Source organism: Chlamydotis macqueenii, chromosome 16, assembly GCF_036417535.1.
Source record: "Chlamydotis macqueenii isolate bChlMac1 chromosome 16, bChlMac1.mat, whole genome shotgun sequence".
Taxonomy (NCBI): Eukaryota; Metazoa; Chordata; class Aves; order Otidiformes; family Otididae; genus Chlamydotis; species Chlamydotis macqueenii.
Window position 1 is genome coordinate 14434342 of NC_141571.1, and position 16842 is coordinate 14451183.

At 50.6% G+C, this 16842-nt stretch overlaps 1 protein-coding gene across 8 annotated transcripts in view; it reads right to left on the reverse strand.

The window, feature by feature from the left end:
- Positions 1-16842, reverse strand: part of KCNQ2 (potassium voltage-gated channel subfamily Q member 2) — a 63936-nt gene that overhangs the window by 35960 nt on the left and 11134 nt on the right. For all 8 annotated transcript variants that reach the window (XM_086760475.1, XM_086760474.1, XM_086760476.1 and 5 more), the window contains exons 2-5: positions 5358-5448; positions 4032-4158; positions 2885-3060; positions 1636-1761 (exon numbers count right to left, since the gene is read on the reverse strand). In XM_086760475.1, the coding sequence (XP_086616601.1) occupies positions 1636-1761; positions 2885-3060; positions 4032-4158; positions 5358-5448 (520 nt within the window). The remainder of the gene's footprint in view (positions 1-1635; positions 1762-2884; positions 3061-4031; positions 4159-5357; positions 5449-16842) is intronic.

The window sequence follows — 16842 nt, forward strand, 5'->3', positions numbered from 1 at the left end:
GGAGCTGAGAGATTTGTTGGAGACAAAAAAAAAATCCCCTGAACTCCAAACTGCAGGAAAAGAAGCGCTTTCCCACTTCAGTCCCTCAACCTCACTGGTGGGAAACGCTGCTTATCCCCCAAGGCTTCCCAAAGGATCGGGAGAGCCCAGAACTGGCAGAGCAAGGCAGGGAGAGATGCTGTGATGAGGAACATCATCTTTGATATTTCTGCCCAATAGACCCCAAAGGTCCCTGTGCTGGGTGGAATGTTGTCCCCCTCCATGGACAGAGCCAGCTGATGTGGCTTTGGAAACCTCACAACTTGTTCAACTTCAAATAAAATCCCTTTTACACAAATGGAAGCCCGATCCCAAGGTGCTGTTCAATTAACCCACTAAAAGCCCTATCAATTAGACGCCATTTGGACCAAGTGGTTAGAAAACGCATCCACGCGGCTGTTCCTTACTGAAACAGAGGCGAAGCAGTGCTCTCTTGGTAAGCATGGCAAAGTTGGTTTACAACGTTTTTACAAATTATATTGACAGCTACAAGGATTGGTCCACTGGGATCAGGTCAAAGGATGAGTTTCTGAACCTGAAATTTGATTTATTTTGCCCGTCTCTCAAGATCTGTCTGTACTGGACCCATGAGTTGGACAATGACAAAATCTATTTATTCTGATGAAGCTCAGATTTTACTCTTTGCTTCTTGGTGGCAAAGCAGCCTGGTGCATCTCCATGCCCCGAGATGGGGAAGGGGTGATCCTCCGCCGAAGTCTCGCGCAGGCTGAGAAGCAGGACATGAACCATCCGCACATGGTTCTCCCGAGACTGAGCTCCGCCACTTTTTCCTCATTGTTTATTTTCTAGCTATGTCAAATTGGGCTTTGTTTTTTATTTTCTGCCCTAACCACGGGCTTGAAAAGCAATTGACTGCTTCTTTCCCTTTGTTGGAGGCAAGGAGCTGCTTGATCAGCCAATTCCTCCCCAAGCCTGTCACTGGGATTTGATCAGATCTGGGATTTTCATTACGTGCTTTGTAATCAAGGCCAAAGTAGCGCCGTGGCGTCGGAGCAGAAGAACAATAATGCAAGAAGATTAGAACGTCATTAATTCTCTCTTTGTTAATGGGGTAATCCAATAATTCACACACATACAGCAAACGGAAAGTGTTGCCCTTTCCTCTTCTGTCAGCAAAGACGCGAAAGGGGAGCGCTTTCCGGGCTGAAGTCTTTCTGGTACTTACACCCTGTTAATTTTACAAAATTTGTTCCAGTATGGTTAACAGCACATTGCCCAAGTACTATTTTAAATTAAAAGGCAGCGGTACTTGTCAAATCGATGATCAAAGCACCCCGTAGCACAGGGTCTGTATCTGACCCGCCTCTGCTGTCGCAGCAGAGCTGAGCCCCAAGACCGAAAGCACACGAGTTCCCATTTCCCTTGCAGTTCTGGGTAATCCAAGAAATGCCATCCCTTCACATTTTCCATGAGGTTTATTTAAGAAAAGGAGCTAAACGGAGCAGCCTGAAGCCATTTCATAAAAATGTTAACTAAGCACGCTGTAAGTCAATTCCTCACGCGCGTGATAGGAGATGGAGGGTTAATGGACGTTCCATTTTAATAACCAGCAGCTGCTCTAGGAAAATTACTTACCAGACCCCACCAGAGCGCATCTGCGTAGGTATCAAAGTGCTCATTTTCCCCTTTCTCGGCCAAGTACACCAGGAAGGAGGCCAGGATGAGGCAGAGGAAGCCAATATACCAGGCAGTGATCAGCTCCTGCAAGATCATTAAGGGGTAGATGAGAATAATTGCCATCCTGGTGCTCATCTCCAAAAGCCGAGTTACTTCCTGGCATGTCAGCCTCAGATTTGAACTTCTCCTGCATTGTTTAGGCTTCGGTTGGAGATTGGTAATGCCACTTTTTGAGGTGGGACCATGTGGTGGCCCTGCCACACACACAGGGCGATCCCTGTCCTGAACACTATCAACAAAACACATGCAGCAAACGGAGAAGGAAAGGGAGTGCTAGTAGCTCTGTTATTTCAAGATGTGGAACTGAAACTGAAAAAAAAAAAAGAAATTTCCATAGTTCACATAGGGAAGTGGGATTAAAACTGAAATGGGAACCCCCAAATCCCTGGGAAAGGCAGGTCCCCTTCCATCAACTGGGGAGAGGCTACCAAGCTGAGGTCTGGATACAACGCCTCAATTTCAGGGAAGCTCTAATTCAGAATTCACGGGAGTGACTGTTTTTGGAGGAAGTTAATACCAGGCAGGACAAAAGAGACCCACCAATTGCCTATGATATTTAAGCAGTTCTGGACACGCTGGCTAAACTTTTATGGAGAAAAAGCACAGGAAACGAGAGAAATGTTAAATTCATAAATTCAGCAGCAGGAAAAAAAAAAAAGAAACAACAAAAAAAGAAAAACTCTTCCCAAACCAGAGAAAGGCCAGAGTGCCTTACACCAGGGATTGCTTCTGTGACCAGTCCGTGATCCCACATCGGGAAGAGGAACGCGGTGCAACAATCGTGTCTGCGAGAGGCTGCTGCTTGCAGGACGCGCTCTCGGAAACGCATCCGCTTTGAAGCGTGCATCCTAGGCAAAGAGCTGGCAACACCACCTGCACTTAACGAGGCTGCCTGGCTAATTGCTAACTCTTCAAAATGAGCTGTGTCAGTGTGCAGGTGGTGACTATGTTCAAGATATTCCCTGCAAACCTCTAAGCATCCCTCCTTTCTCTCCTCTACTGGCATTGCTCCCCACGTTACCGTATGGTGTCTTTCCAATCTTCCCAGCCTGGGAGATGTTTGGAGTGGGGAACTGAACCAAAACGGTGTCTCTGGTGAGGGGAAATACAAAGAGCAACTCAATGTCCTTGTGTGGGGCTCACTCACCTTACTGTGCGCGTAGACCACAGAGCCCAGCAGCTTCCAAGTGCCGCCCCGCCGGTCCATGCGGATCATGCGCAGGATCTGCAGGAACCTCAAACTCCTGAGGGCCGAGGTGGCAAAGACATTCCCTTGGGACCCTGCCGCCAGCACGGCGATGGATGCGATCAGCACCATGATGTCTGCACAAACAGAGGGCATTGAAAGCCACCACACACCTTATGGAAACGTCCTAGTTTCCTTCTCCACAGTCATCCTCCCCATAGAGCACATGTCAAATACTGCAAAGCCTGAATTCTGATGCAATTCGGTGTTAACATTGCAGAACTGCATTAAATCCTCACAAAATGCATGCCCTTTTTTAACCAGCTGCCTGTTACACAGAGCTGTCTAGAGGTGTGAATTCCCCCGTCTAAACTGGGAATGAAAATCTACAGGTGCACCATAGCATCCCCAGGCTGCTCACAGACAGAGAAAGTCCAAGACAAAGAGCCTCACTCTATATATTTCAAATTCAAAGATTCCATAAACCTCCCTCTTCCCTAGTTTTCTACGCAAATTTTGTAAGTGTTTTTCAGTGAATAAGCTAAAATTCTGCATCTGACCATTGCCAGCTGCCTGACAGCTGAAAGCAAATGGCACAGCCTCTCTGCCCGTTCCTTACCCCATCAAAAAGAACTGCTGGGCAAAGACGGCCCCTCTCATGAGAGGGCCACTGAGTACTTTCCAAATAAGAATTAATTAAACTCTCATCACTCCCTGGTGAGGCAGCCCAGCAGCACCAGGGAGGGCAAAGCAAAACACAGCGCTTCAGTGTCAAGGTTGGACACGGAACCGCAGGGTCCCGGCTCCTACGCTCAAGCTTCTCCTGGCCAAACCCCCTTTCTGGGGCTGTGGGGAGCTGCCAGTGATGCCTGAGGCACACAGGGCAGCGGGACGGCACCCAGCTCTGCAGAAAACAGAGCGGACCTCATGCAGAATAACAAAACCATGTCCATGGATTAAGACTTTCTGTTCTCCATTCTCAAGGTGACCATGAAGCGGCTGAAGATCAGCCCCCAAAATGCATGCAAGAAACCAGAGCGCCACGCAAGCAAGCGCTTGCGACAGTGATTTTGCTTTGGGAAATCCCATCCAGGGATACAGGTCTTACCGATGACACAGAAAGGCTTGCGGGCGAATTTCAACCTTCCCCTCCAGCCCCGATACCGGCAGCAGCAGCCGGCTGCCCAGATCCTCACGAAGTATTCCACCCCGAACACCACGATGGTGACAATTTCCTGTGAGGGAGACAACGCTGTCAGGCGAGAGAGAAGCGCGATGGAGAGCACACTCCAGAATCAAACACAAAGCCGGCAGCTATTCTCCGCACGCCCCAAACTGTCCCACAGAGCTGTCTGCACCAGGACCGTTAACCAGAGAGCCTGGGCTTGCAGACTGTGTTTTCCCTTGCCCTGCCCTAGGGTGGGAGATGTACTGCACATTGTAGAAGTTTCCCCACCTTCTCGTGTCGTGTTTGTGTCCCCCATCACAGGATTGATGGGTACCTGCACCCTTAGTCCCCAGGACTCGACTAGGATAACGCCAAGCAGTTCGGGGAAGCCCGGAAATGGGAATCACTGGTTGCTCCATCCTAGGACCCTTCACAGGGGATGGGAGCTTTTTCCCTAGACAGCCGGACCAGTTGTCTCTGTGCACTGGGCTATCTGGCGCAGGGGTGATGAAGATCCTCTGTCCCTCGACACCAAGCAAGCGCGCCAATGCCACGCGTCGCAGCTCTTCCCATCGCCACCCGAACACCCTGCGCGTGCTCCCTTCACTCTGGTCTCTTCACTGGCGGCGCACGCCTCCGCCTTCTCATGTGTCAAACCTGACGAAGCCCTAATTAGCCTGCAGTGCCTTTTGATGTCGATGTAGGGCAGGGATGGGGGAAGAGGAAGACAGACAAAAGGAACAGAGACATGTGAAGCCGGCAGCCCCGCGACGTGGCGGTGCATGCAGGGTCTCTGCTGGCTCTCGATGGCAGAAGCCACGCTGGCAGCGTGAGGGATGCCGGGCTATTTAAGGAACAAAACTCTGCAGCTTGGTGGGGATCAAATAGTTGCAGGGATGTTACAGCGCAGGAGAAGAGGCAGGCACGTGGGCCGCTCCCTACGCGGCGCATCCGCAGCTTTAAATACTGGGAGCTGCTGGGCATCAGACTGCTTTTCCGCTGGGATCAGTCTTGCTACTGTGTTTTGCAATTGGTGATAAATGCAGAAAAAATAAAAAGTTTAGGAAAGTTTTTAAAGGACCCTTAAAAATACCACGTTCTGGGTACTCTTGATTTCTCCTTTTTTACACTCTCCCTATTTCTTACCGGCAGGTCCAGTGGTCTCCTGCTCACAAGCAACAGCTTAAACTCTTGCCCCGGTTGAACACTCCCAACCGCAGGTTTTTGCGTGTTTTTGGCTGACAGCTTCATTTGCATCCCACTTACCAGGATGTAAAGGGCCCCTTCTGAGCTGTTCTGGTACTCATCGATGGTGGAAAAGACGGACAGCACTAGGCAGGAAAAAACTAGGAGAAAACTATAGAAAACAAACAAAAAAATAAGAAAAGGAGAGAGAGAGAGGGAACATCAGTCTTCAGAGAAGGAGTTTTCCATATTTGATTAAATTAGTCCAGAATGTGTTTTTGGACATATCCACTGTGCTGCTGCTACAACACAGAGTAAAAAGAGAAAGTCAAGGACCCATGGGGCTGTTCCCAGTTTGGCCAGTGCCAATCCAGTTCCTCTCCCAGCAGCTCTGAAAATCCCTGACATTATTTTCCCCGAGGAACCCTCAGCTCTTACTGTAACGTGCTTTCAACAAGGACGCAAACAAGCAGGGCAAAGCTCATTTACCAACGCGCTAACAGGCGACCAGCCCAGGAGATGAGGAGGGCCGGAGCACAAACCCAGAGAAGACTCATTCCCAGGCTGTCCGCAGCAAAACTACCCGTTCCACGCTCGTCAGGAGTGTAAAATGAAAGGGCACAAAAGGAACAACAGGAGCTTGACTTTCTCCTGACGCGCGATGCCCGAGTCCGCAGCCGCAGAGGTGTCCTGGCATCTCACAGATGGATATTTCCGCCAGCCCGTGATGCCCACCGCTTGCTCAAACAAAAGGAGGGGAATTAATTTACTCAAGATCGATTTACTGATACAATGAAGTAGGCCAGTGCGGGAAGAAACTAAAAGCTGCATTCTTTAAAAGCATTAAATAATTCATCTGTCTGGCGCTGTCTCGCATTCCTACAACCTGCGTATCCAATATTCATAAGGCACGGTTCAGCTGGTGGGCGCTGCTCCCTTTCGTTGTGCAAAGAAAAGGAGTTTCACGCCATCCAGGTCATGCTTGTGGCTTCGCAACGACCATTAATGTCACAGTAACGAGTAAAAATTGGGGGATTTGCAGTCTTTATTCGAACCACAGGCTGAAACGTCCCTGCCTGCTGGGACCTCCAGAGCCGTCCCCGTGAAGGCTGAGTTTTGTCAGCAACAAGATTGAGTGCAGACCAGATACAGACAATTGCCTGATTTCCCACTACAAATTTCCTCTTCTCACACCAGAACTGGTACCTGGAAACTTGAAAACAACCTCAAGAGAGCAAGAAAACATCCCTTGCAATCCCACTCACGTCCCTTAATTCTCTTCTGGGTCTCACTTAAAATGCTTTTTTTTCCCCCAAGCCAGTGTTTTAAAACCCTTGCCATAAACAAGCCTACCACACCCTGCCCCGCAGCCAAACGGATGCCATCCATCCCTGCATCCTCGGCCAGGCCCTGGGAGCTGGAGCCGGGACCCTGCTGCTGCCCGCACTGTGGTGGGGGGAGCAGAGCCCCACTCCCAGGGCAGCCCAGATTTTGCTGCAAATTCTGATGCTGGAGTGAGAAACAAATGAATAATCAATGAAAGAAAAAAAGAGAAGAGGGAAATAAAAAAAATAAAAGATAATGGAAAGGGATCAGGAGGGAAGGAAAATCCTAAATTTTTTGACTGAAGAAGTAGAAAGTAGGTTCTATTTTTATGCCCAAACATCCCAATGAAATGCCTGAGGAGATGCGTCAACAGCAATGCAGCCTTCACAGCGTCTTGGAGAAGGCGACCACCTTGGATGGATCGCAAGCAAAGCCACGCTTAAGCAATGAGTCCTGGCAGGGACAGACACCACAAACACGATGATTGCTATACGTTAGATTTGTCCCCAGACATGTATTGATGAGGCACAAGAAAGGAAGGAAAAATAATGTTATCACTTTGAATGCCAGCAGCACATCGTGCAAACAGCGGCAACGTGGAGAGCGCCGGGGGCTGCGGGATGCCCAGCTGCTGCTTCCCCCCTTCCCCAGCCCAACGCTGCAGCCCCGGACCCAGCCCCTCTGTTCCCCCAGTCTCCCTGGGGCCAGCTTCACCCTGCTGTAATTTTGGCTCTGCGCTCCCCAGGGCTCTCATCACCAGGGAGACCTGAGGCAGATCATGCTTGCGGGGCCAGCACTAATTACAGCGCTGCCGAGCACGGGAGGCGGTGGAGAAGGCACCAGCTCCTTCAATGAAGCATGGGAGCTCCATGGCCAAATCCCACATGGACCAAAATCTGCTCCTGTTCAGTCCCAATAGGGATATTCAGCCACCAGGTAAAGATTATTCCTACCAGCAAGGGATGCAGGCACTGGCTCATCACACAGTGAGCAGCACAGACATCCCAAAGTAGCTCTGCGGTGATTGATGCACAGCTGCTCTGCTCAACCCTGTGGTCCACCAACCTCTGGGGGGCTCTAAAAGGAGACTAAGAGAATGAAACTTTGCTGCAAGGAAACTGAATTCAGGGGGCTGTATGGCTCCTGGGAGGCTTTGAAGCATCCTCAAATCCCCTATGGATGGGGGTGGAAGAAAAAAGGTGGGAGGTATGTCCACGCTGGAGATGGCGCGCGCATCCTCTGCTATCCCACAGAGGGAGGGCAGCGGGGAAGCGGAAGGCCAACTCTGCTTTAATTTCACCTAATCTACCCAGACAGCACAAGAAAGGGCCCCAGATGATAATGGATAGCCAGGGAAAGGGAAACAGCCCAACAAACAGCACGGAGGTTGGGATGAATCTAATCAAAGCAAACAATGTCTGCAGCCTGACTCTGGGTAATGTTAATACACAATAAGGAACGTTAATTATGTCCCATCTAATGATTTTTCATTAAAGATGCCAATCCCCCTTAGAGCTTTGGAGAAGACAATACCCTTCTCCTGAGCAGAGAGGAGCTGGGTGCTACACGACACGCGTCTGGAGCCGGCACAGCCTCTTCCAAACCCAGGCCGGGATGCAGCGGGTGGTTTTGGACCACTGTCTCCTCTGTAAAGGGAAAGCACGGAGGAAGCTGGCTCCAGCCTCCTGGAGCCACTGGAGAAGGACACCTCATGGCACCGCACCTTCTCACCCGCCACCCATTCCGACAGGCACCCAGCATCTCCTGCTGCTCCGGGATCTCCACCCATCTCAGCCCAGGCTCAGCTCTGCAAATCTGCCTGCTGCTAATGCTAACACATCCAAAGTCTCCCAAAGCCTGGCTCGACATCCAAAGGTTATATTGACTTAAAGCATCCGCGCAAGCTTCTTATTGCGGTTCGTAAATCCCAGCACAAAATCTGCATATCCAGATTTTATATCCACTCTGCTTCAGGTTAGCAATAAAAAAAGAAATTATTGAACTCCCCTTCAAAAAAAAAATTACTGAAAATTACTTGAAATAGGGAAGATTTTTTTCTCTTCTATTTTTCCCAGTAAAAGTATATGATGGAATCATCGTAAAGCTTTTCAGGTTAATCATCTAATTCTCCTTCCCGAAGAAACCCCCTTGGAATCCACACACTCATTTACATAAGATTTTTTTAAAGACCTCTAGATTTATTCCCGAAATACTTGCATTCAAATAACATTCACTGACGTGCAAAAACATCGGGCTTCCCCCGACGGAGCAGCAGTGGGAGAATTAGCAACTGGATTCCCGGATGCGATGGAGATGGGCACAACACAAGGAGGGGGCACAAGTTGGGAACGAGCCACTGTCCTTGTTACACGCTTCGCTGGCTTTCCCTGGGATTGGGAAGGGGAATTAGTGATTTGTTTAATTAGAAAGAGTACAGCTGGAAAGGAAGGGGTGTTTTACTACAGGCATTTGAGAGCTGCACGATGGAAAACAACTTAAAATATTCAAAATGCTTTAAAATTACTTTGCAGAAGTAAACAAGGCATTGATAATTGTGCTAAAATAAAACCAGAATGCTTATGGGCGATTCGTCTGTAATCTCAGCAACCCATTTGCTGTGGTCTCTGTAAAACGCTGGGGCTCAAGTACCTGAAACTTCACTGTAACCCAAAGGCCACGACAAGGCAGTGATGACAATGAACCGAGGTGAAAGGACATCCACGCCGAGCAAAAACAGATCCTCAAGTGCCTCTGAACGCTCAGAAAGCCCCACAAGCAGAACGGGAGTATTTACAGCTCAGTTTAAACCTCCAGTGAATCAGAAACAGAACTCTGATCACGCCACGACCTTCCCAGGGGTAAAGACGCCGTGCGTTGCACCTGCCCTTCACCAGGAGCATCCGTCATCTCTGTTCACGTAGGCAACTCTGCTGCAATTTGCAACCCAGCCGTTCATTTACAAGGTGAAACCCCAGCCTAAAAGCCTCGCTCTGCCTTTCCGCATCCCTCAGCCTCAGCCAAAATCATCTCCCAGGGCAACTTCTGTCGCTAGCAGAGCTGAAAATAGAAGCGGGGAGTCCTGCCTTTCGGTCCTGTGCCTTAATAAATGCTCTCCTTTCCAAACATAGCTCCTGACGGTGCCTCATTCCCCGCAGGCTGGGCTGTGCCCAGCCCCATCCTCCCACCGGAGCCCAGCCCAGATCCTGCTCCTCGGGGGAGTACCCACACGGGTGGAAAACATCGTTTATGGGCAACACACAGGCTGCAGGGCAGGGCTCCTGATGGCTTGTAAACCTGTTAATAAATCCTCAAAGGCCTCTCCGGGACAATATTAATGGCTCCTGTTCCTTCTTGGTGGCTGAACAGCCCCGATAAAAAGCAACCCGTTTGTACAGAGCCATGAATTGTACCGAGGGTGGTGGGATAAACGGAGCATCTCCAGGGGACCGAGGCCACGGTGTGGACAGCACGGCTGCATTAATTGGTGCTCTGGGAGGTGGGGATTGATCAGGCTACAAAGAAGCAGGTTTTGGAGACCCCAAAACATGTCATAGGGGTGGGAAGGAAAATGAGAGGGTTTACTTTCCCAATCAGCCCCATTGCACCACCACCTGCAAGCCCCCAGGACCTGGATGCAGCAAACCTGCTCTCCTTGCTGCGTGACAGCATTGCGACAAAAAAAAAAACCAAATGGGTGGTTTTCCAGCAAATCAGGTTTTCTGGGGTCTTCTCTGCACTAAGCACAGGACCCTGCTCCTGTGGCTCAATTCCCCTTGCAGCCACAGAAACACACCTGCACGTTTACATCCTGGGAAAGCAGGGGGCATGAGATTTCCTTTACACCAGGTTTTGGGAGGAAGGTAATTTTCTGCTTTAGGAGCAGACAAGGAGCATTCACAAAGCCATCACAGCAAGCTAAGCAAAAAGGAGCAGCTGGTCACAGCTTTACTGTGCGAGCATGGTAAAGTGGCACCACCAAGGCACAACAAAACTTCTCTTCCTCTGCCTGCCTTCTATTTAGGCAGCACATCTCCCAGAAAAAGGGTGGGGTATGGGTTCACATATATTTTCTACTTCTACATTGACCACTTTTGAAATCTGTTTTCACTCCAAGAGCTCCTCCAGCCTTCCCCTCTCGCTTACAGCGGCATCAGGGAGCAGAAACAGCATCGTCTGCCCGGAGCCAGAGTCCTGACCTGAACCCATGAACTGCAGGAATTTGAGTAGAGATGGGTTTTGCATGGTGTGTCTTGTCCCTGCTCCAGCAAAGGATTACGTATCGCCACACTTACAAGCAAGAGTGAGCTTAAGAGCTTTCCTGGACTGAAGCCTCGAAGAACAAAAGCCGTCTGGAAATGATGGGGAATGGAGATCAAGACCTGAAGCTTTACAGTAGAAAAAGGGGTTAAATTTAAGGAATGGGTTGCTTGCTTTATAGGCTGGCCCTAATCATTTAACTGGCTCAGCTCAGAGCAAAAGCCTTATTAATAACAATCACCACATGCCAGGTTCCAGCTCAAACCTTCCTCTTTGTCCTCATCCAACGGGATCACGTGGAAACGCTTGCTTGAGTATTCTCCTCGCCCTGCACACGCAGTCTCAGAGGAGCCAGATGTCTGGAGGAAAACCCAAATCCCGCTGTGGACCTGCCCGAGGAGCCCATCCCCTGCAACCCAGTGCTGCCGGGCTGAGGTTTTCCTTGCAAAACTTGGTGGGGGGAAATACATCCATGCAGCTGCAGAAACAGCTCACAGGAGAGAATCCTACAGACCACGGTGCATTGGGAGGTAAATTAAGAGTATAAAATATTCGACATTTAAGTAATTCTTAAAATGTCTGCACAGGCATTTACTCAGAGCACGTTCATTGATTTTAATGTGAGGGAAAGTTGCTGTCTCATGCAATACCCGTATTATTCAGATGGAAATCTGAGCACTGCCTCTGCTTCATCCCACAGGGTATTCCCCTAAAAGAGCTTCTGCTTCCTCCCTGCCCCTGAGAAATCATTATTCATGAGTACAGGAATCAAGCCTTCCTGTTCTAACCTTTATCTGTATGTGAAGATCAAGTTATTTCTGTTTAAGGGCAAAGCCTTACTTTTCTTCAACACCTTGAGAAAAGAAATTAAACACATTTAAGAAGCCAAGGGCTATGCTGCATGGTTGGAGCACACAGGAATAAAAAAAAAAAATCCTCTTGCTGTGGTCAAGCTCCTTCGACAGACCTGGGCAAGTCACTCGACCCGACTTAACTGAGCTCCAGATCTGGGTTAAAAGCAAGAAGTCCCTATAAAACATGATGCTGCACCTCATCTAAACGCTCTCAAGGGAACGGGGTACACAGAAATAGGCTCTGGTCTAATTGCAGACAGGACGATTGTCTCAAAACATGCAGGGCTCGTTCCCACTGCAGACAGGAATAGCAGCTGGTTTTTCCAAGGTCTGTCCCAGAATCAGCGATTCAGCTGGAGCCCGAGGTTTCCTGCCCGCGAAGGACAACTGCTGTCCCGCTGGGCTCCTTTAGCTTCGCGTCCCCGGCCCTGACTTTGCACTTGTTTTACAGCACTGAGAATTGCAGCACCTCAAAACCGAGCATCCCCCCCGAGAGCACCCGCAGGGAGCTGCTGACAGAGGCTCGTCAGCTCCCAGCCACCGTGTGAAGCGCCTCAGACCCACGGCAGGCATCCAAGTGGCTCAAAATCCTTACGTCAACTTAAAATCTCACTTTCCCCATGCCTCAGCCCACGGTTCATGCTTCTGTAACGGCAGGACCCCAGAGCTCCTGGGCTCCCTCCCAGCTAAAAGCAAAGAAGGGCAGTCGAGATTTTGGGTCCATCCCCAGCTTCATGCCTTGATGAGGAGAAGACAAGAACGTGGTGTCTCTGAGCCACAGGCTAACGGATAACGCTGAAGCATAAACCACAAGCATCACCAAAGCACTGCTAATTTCATTTGCTCATCAGTTTACTTAATTAACTGAGTCTTGAGGGGAAAAAAAAAGTACTTGCAAACTGCCCGTGTAATACGTCTTAGATTTGGTAACTTTGCCATTTGTTTAATTTTATTTCTCTTGTCCCAGCTAGTGACTAGGAAGGAGCTCAGAGCCAAGTAGCAGGAGAGCTGGTTCACAGCTTCTTGATTTTAGTTCCTAGAAGACAATGACCCCCTAGCTTGGTAAAAAAAACAAAACAAAACAAAAACAAACAAAAAACCAACCAAACAAAAAAAAAAAACAAAAAACAAACCTAGAGGAATAACAGGAGTGCTACAATCAGCAGGACCACATTCCCTATCTGCATCTCCCCCACTCACTGGTGCAAATCAGGAATAACCCCCCGAAAGCCGAGGAGGCTGCACTGAACCCAGCAGCACCAGCATGCAGGAAAATGCAGGATTAGGTCCAACAAGAAGAAATAAAAGGCTGGTGGCCAGTTTTGGAGCTCTGCATCTCTTCCCCACATGAGCAGGACGGCATGCTGCTCCACGGCAAAAGGCAGCTCTCCCCTTACGCTGCAGGGAGTGGAGAGCATCGCAACAGCTGCCAGTCAAGCTCTGTTTAAGTTTCCCACCAATTTTGCGTCTTCCAGGAGCTGCAACTGTGAATTCAAAGTGCTTTTCCATCAATCTCCCCTCTCTAGAGCAGTTAGGTTTCCCTGAGCTGTAGCCAGATTTGCCCCGGGAATGCTGCTCCCCAGGAGCAATCCTGTCACCCAGGACAGGGGTGCAGGACACCTGACACCCCAGTGCCAGGAGGCACCCACGTCGGTGTCTCCTTTGCTTACAGCAGAGAACAGCCAAGCTCCAGACACTGGCCCCAACGGCAGCAGGGCAGCCCCGTCCGCAAGGACGGTGCCAGCCCTTTCCTTGCACCTGATAAGTTAATCCCCAGTGCCAACGGATGATTAATCATTTCTATCATCTCTTTGCTTCTTCTCCAGCACAACCCACACACAGCAAGCAGGTGGGCAGGTGTGGCAAGGCAAGCACGGCTCAGCCCCCCATCACAGAGCCCTTTGCAGGGGGAGAAGCTGCCTGTAGAGCTAAATGCTCCAGAGAGCAGGGGAAAGAAGCCATGACGCTCCTAGAAGAAATAAAGGCAACAGACAGGGTCTCCTTTTCAAGCCTTCCAGGCTGGGCAGTTTTGGGGGGGCTTGCAATCAGGGGTGAGAGCCAGCACATGCAGACCAGAGTTTTTGGTTCACCTGGCTACTTGCAAAGTGGACGAGAGGATGGCATCGTCTCATCCATAGCTCACACGATTGCCCTGCCTCACTGTCCACCTAATATTTGGACCTGTTGGCCAATTTTCACCAAATCTGCCAGAGCACAGATTGATGGTGATAGGCAGCAATGAGGAGAGCACCCCGGTTTTGCCCCTTGGAGGGGGCTGCAGTGTCACCTCGGTGGGGCTGGCAGACGCTGGCAAGAGCCACCAGCTGGCAGGAACCAGCTCCCCCAAGTTCCCCCGCTCAGCAAATGGCAGCTTTGTTCCCTCTCCTTATTTCCCAGCGCCAGTAAACACAACAATAAATAGCAAGCTGCAGAAGGCAGATGATTGTGTGGTGAAAGGTGGAAAACATCTAAAAATGATTTAGAGCAGGGAGGAGAATAGGAAGAGAGGGCTGCGGATGATATTCTGCGAGAAGGAGGAGGAGCTGTTCGGCTGGTGAAAGGTAGCAGAGGCAGGCAAGGTTTTCCTGCCCACCCTGCAGCTCCTTGCTCCAGGTGATGCTCAGGTCCTCCTTTGTGAAGGACCCCAGACCCAGCCCTGACACAGGACCCCGCCAGCTCCAGCCCCGGGACGGGCTGGGAGCAAGGCCAGCACTGCAGGGGCCGGATCCACGGCCTTTTAAAGCTCACAACTACCAGGGACGCGGGGCACAGACACATTAAAACTGGAGAGAGATTATCTAGCTGCCATTTCAACACGCCAGTAAATCAAAGTCGATGGAAGCCATACGCTCTGCTGGGAAGCATCCATCTCGTTGCCAGGGAAACATCCTTCCCATTGAAGATGGCAGGCAAAGGCTTGTGAAAACTTGCTTCTAACTCCCTTTCCTCAGGCACAATCCGAGTCCCCCAGCAGCTCCCCCAGCCCCACGGCACCGTGCCGTGCTGCTGCCCGGGAGAGCTGTCGTGGCTTAACTCGGAAGCTGGAGAAGGAGACCGCACCTCTCCCACCAGGTCCAAGGAGATCAGACCCAGGCTGACAGTATTGTGACCCTGCTGCCAGTTTCCAGCTCAGTCTCAAGCCAGTTTCCATGGCTTATTCTCTGGGAAAAAAAAAAAGGGGATCACCAAGGAGCTCCACTCAGGGATGCTGCAGGTGCATGGCACAGATGTGCCCAGCTGTGGGGCAGGACATTCCTACAGAAAAATAATAACCAACAGCAGGAACATGGCCTGCATTACTGCTGCTCAAATCCAGCCTCTTGCAAAGCAGCAGGTACCACCCAATGGCTGACAAGCAGCAAGCAAAAATCTGACCTTGGAAATTACAGCAATGTGCAGCCAGGGCTTCAGGCTCGCAGAAATAATAACAAACCCAGCACCGAGCTCAGCAGCCGGCCCCAGCTCTCCTCTGTATCCGCACCTTCGCGTTGCTCCCAACGCAGGCGCTGCTCAGAAACGTGGCCAGGGCGGTTCGCCGGGGTCTCTGCCAGCTGATGGAGAGGGCGGTGGGGGTGTGGGAAGGGGCACCCCCAGTGCACCGAGGCCAACCTGTAATCTGGCCTCATGGAAGCCACGGCAGAGCAAACGCTCTCCAGCCTACTAACGCTAAGGAACTTGCATGTGATTTTGTCTCAGGTAGAACATACAGACCAGTGACCACGTGGGCACGGAGACAGAAAACTGGACATCCTCTTGCAAATGTATTATTTCTTTGTATTTACTTCCAATCTCAGCCTCTCCTGATTTTTTTAAACTCTTCTCACTTATTGTAAATACCACAAGCAGAGGAAGCCAACTGTTGTATGGAAACGGAGTGTTTTCTATTCTGATAAGTAGCTGTGCTCTAACAACCCTTATAATGGAGCTCAGAGACAATATTTAATAATTCAAAGCCAGGAAGGCCTGGCGGGACAGGGATACATGCCGAAGCCTCCTCATCTGTGTGGGAAACAGTTATCGCTGCTGGAGGAGGGGCCAGAGTCACAGCACCGGGAGCAGGGATGCTGGATTATGCTGCAGGCATCCCGTGTCACAGAATTCCTCCATACCTCAGCTCCCAAACTGGAAAAGGGGGGGGTTAGGATTCCCCCCAGCACACGAGGCACAGCGGAGGCTAAGCCCACACACAGCTCGAGACATGCCCACGGGCCTCAGCAACCGAGAAATCCTTCCACGGCAGAGCAAAGCCTGGCACAAAACCACTGCAAGCACGCCAGTAACCCAGGCTCGTGTGGTCCAGCACCAATGGCAGCATCCTCAGCAACAGCACAAAGTCACCCAGGAGCCCGCAGGAGCAACGTCCCCCAGCACGTGACACCATGGCACACCCAGCACCACAGCCCAGGTGCTAGTCCCCCCCCAAATGACATCTCAAGGTGTGTGCAGCAGCCCTAAATCCCTTTCCCAGCCGCTAACTTGGCTCTTTAACCCAGGCGGCAGCAGCCGGCGCGCAGCCCGCGAGCAGACGCCGAGGAACGACTGCTCCGTCAGGGCATCCCGCTCCCGCCAGAGCCGGGAAGGAGTCACCTTCACTTGGTGGCATCGTAGCGAGATCTCCCCGGCGACTCGTCAGCCGGCTCCGAGATACGCTCGGGCTGCCTGGGAATTATGTCAGCAGGCACTGCAAATATCAAATGGCCCTTTTATCATCCGGCGCGCTCCTTCCTACCTCCTTCTTGGCGCGGAGCCTCATGAGTGGTCTGCGCTGTGCGCTGAGGACACCGACAATGATAAAAAAAGCAATGAATGGATAATAGCCAGGTAGTATTTTGAGTTACAGCATCATCAGCCTGCTGATAAACCGAAGTAGGAGCAGCTCTCCATCCTGGTTGTGTAACCCAGCCTCGCAGGACGCTCCCCGTAATTACAGGGCCTTTCCCTGCGGTCCCACGGGGGCCATATTCTGCATTCGGGAAAGGATGCTCAGAGTTTAGCTTCCTCTCTAGCACATTTTTTCAGCCGTCCCTAGAAACAGCAAGAGGAAGCAGGAGGGAGGGGAGGAAGAAAAAATAAAAAGGTTTAATTAATCTTCATTTAAGTTCCACTGCTTTTAGCAAATGAAAAATAAA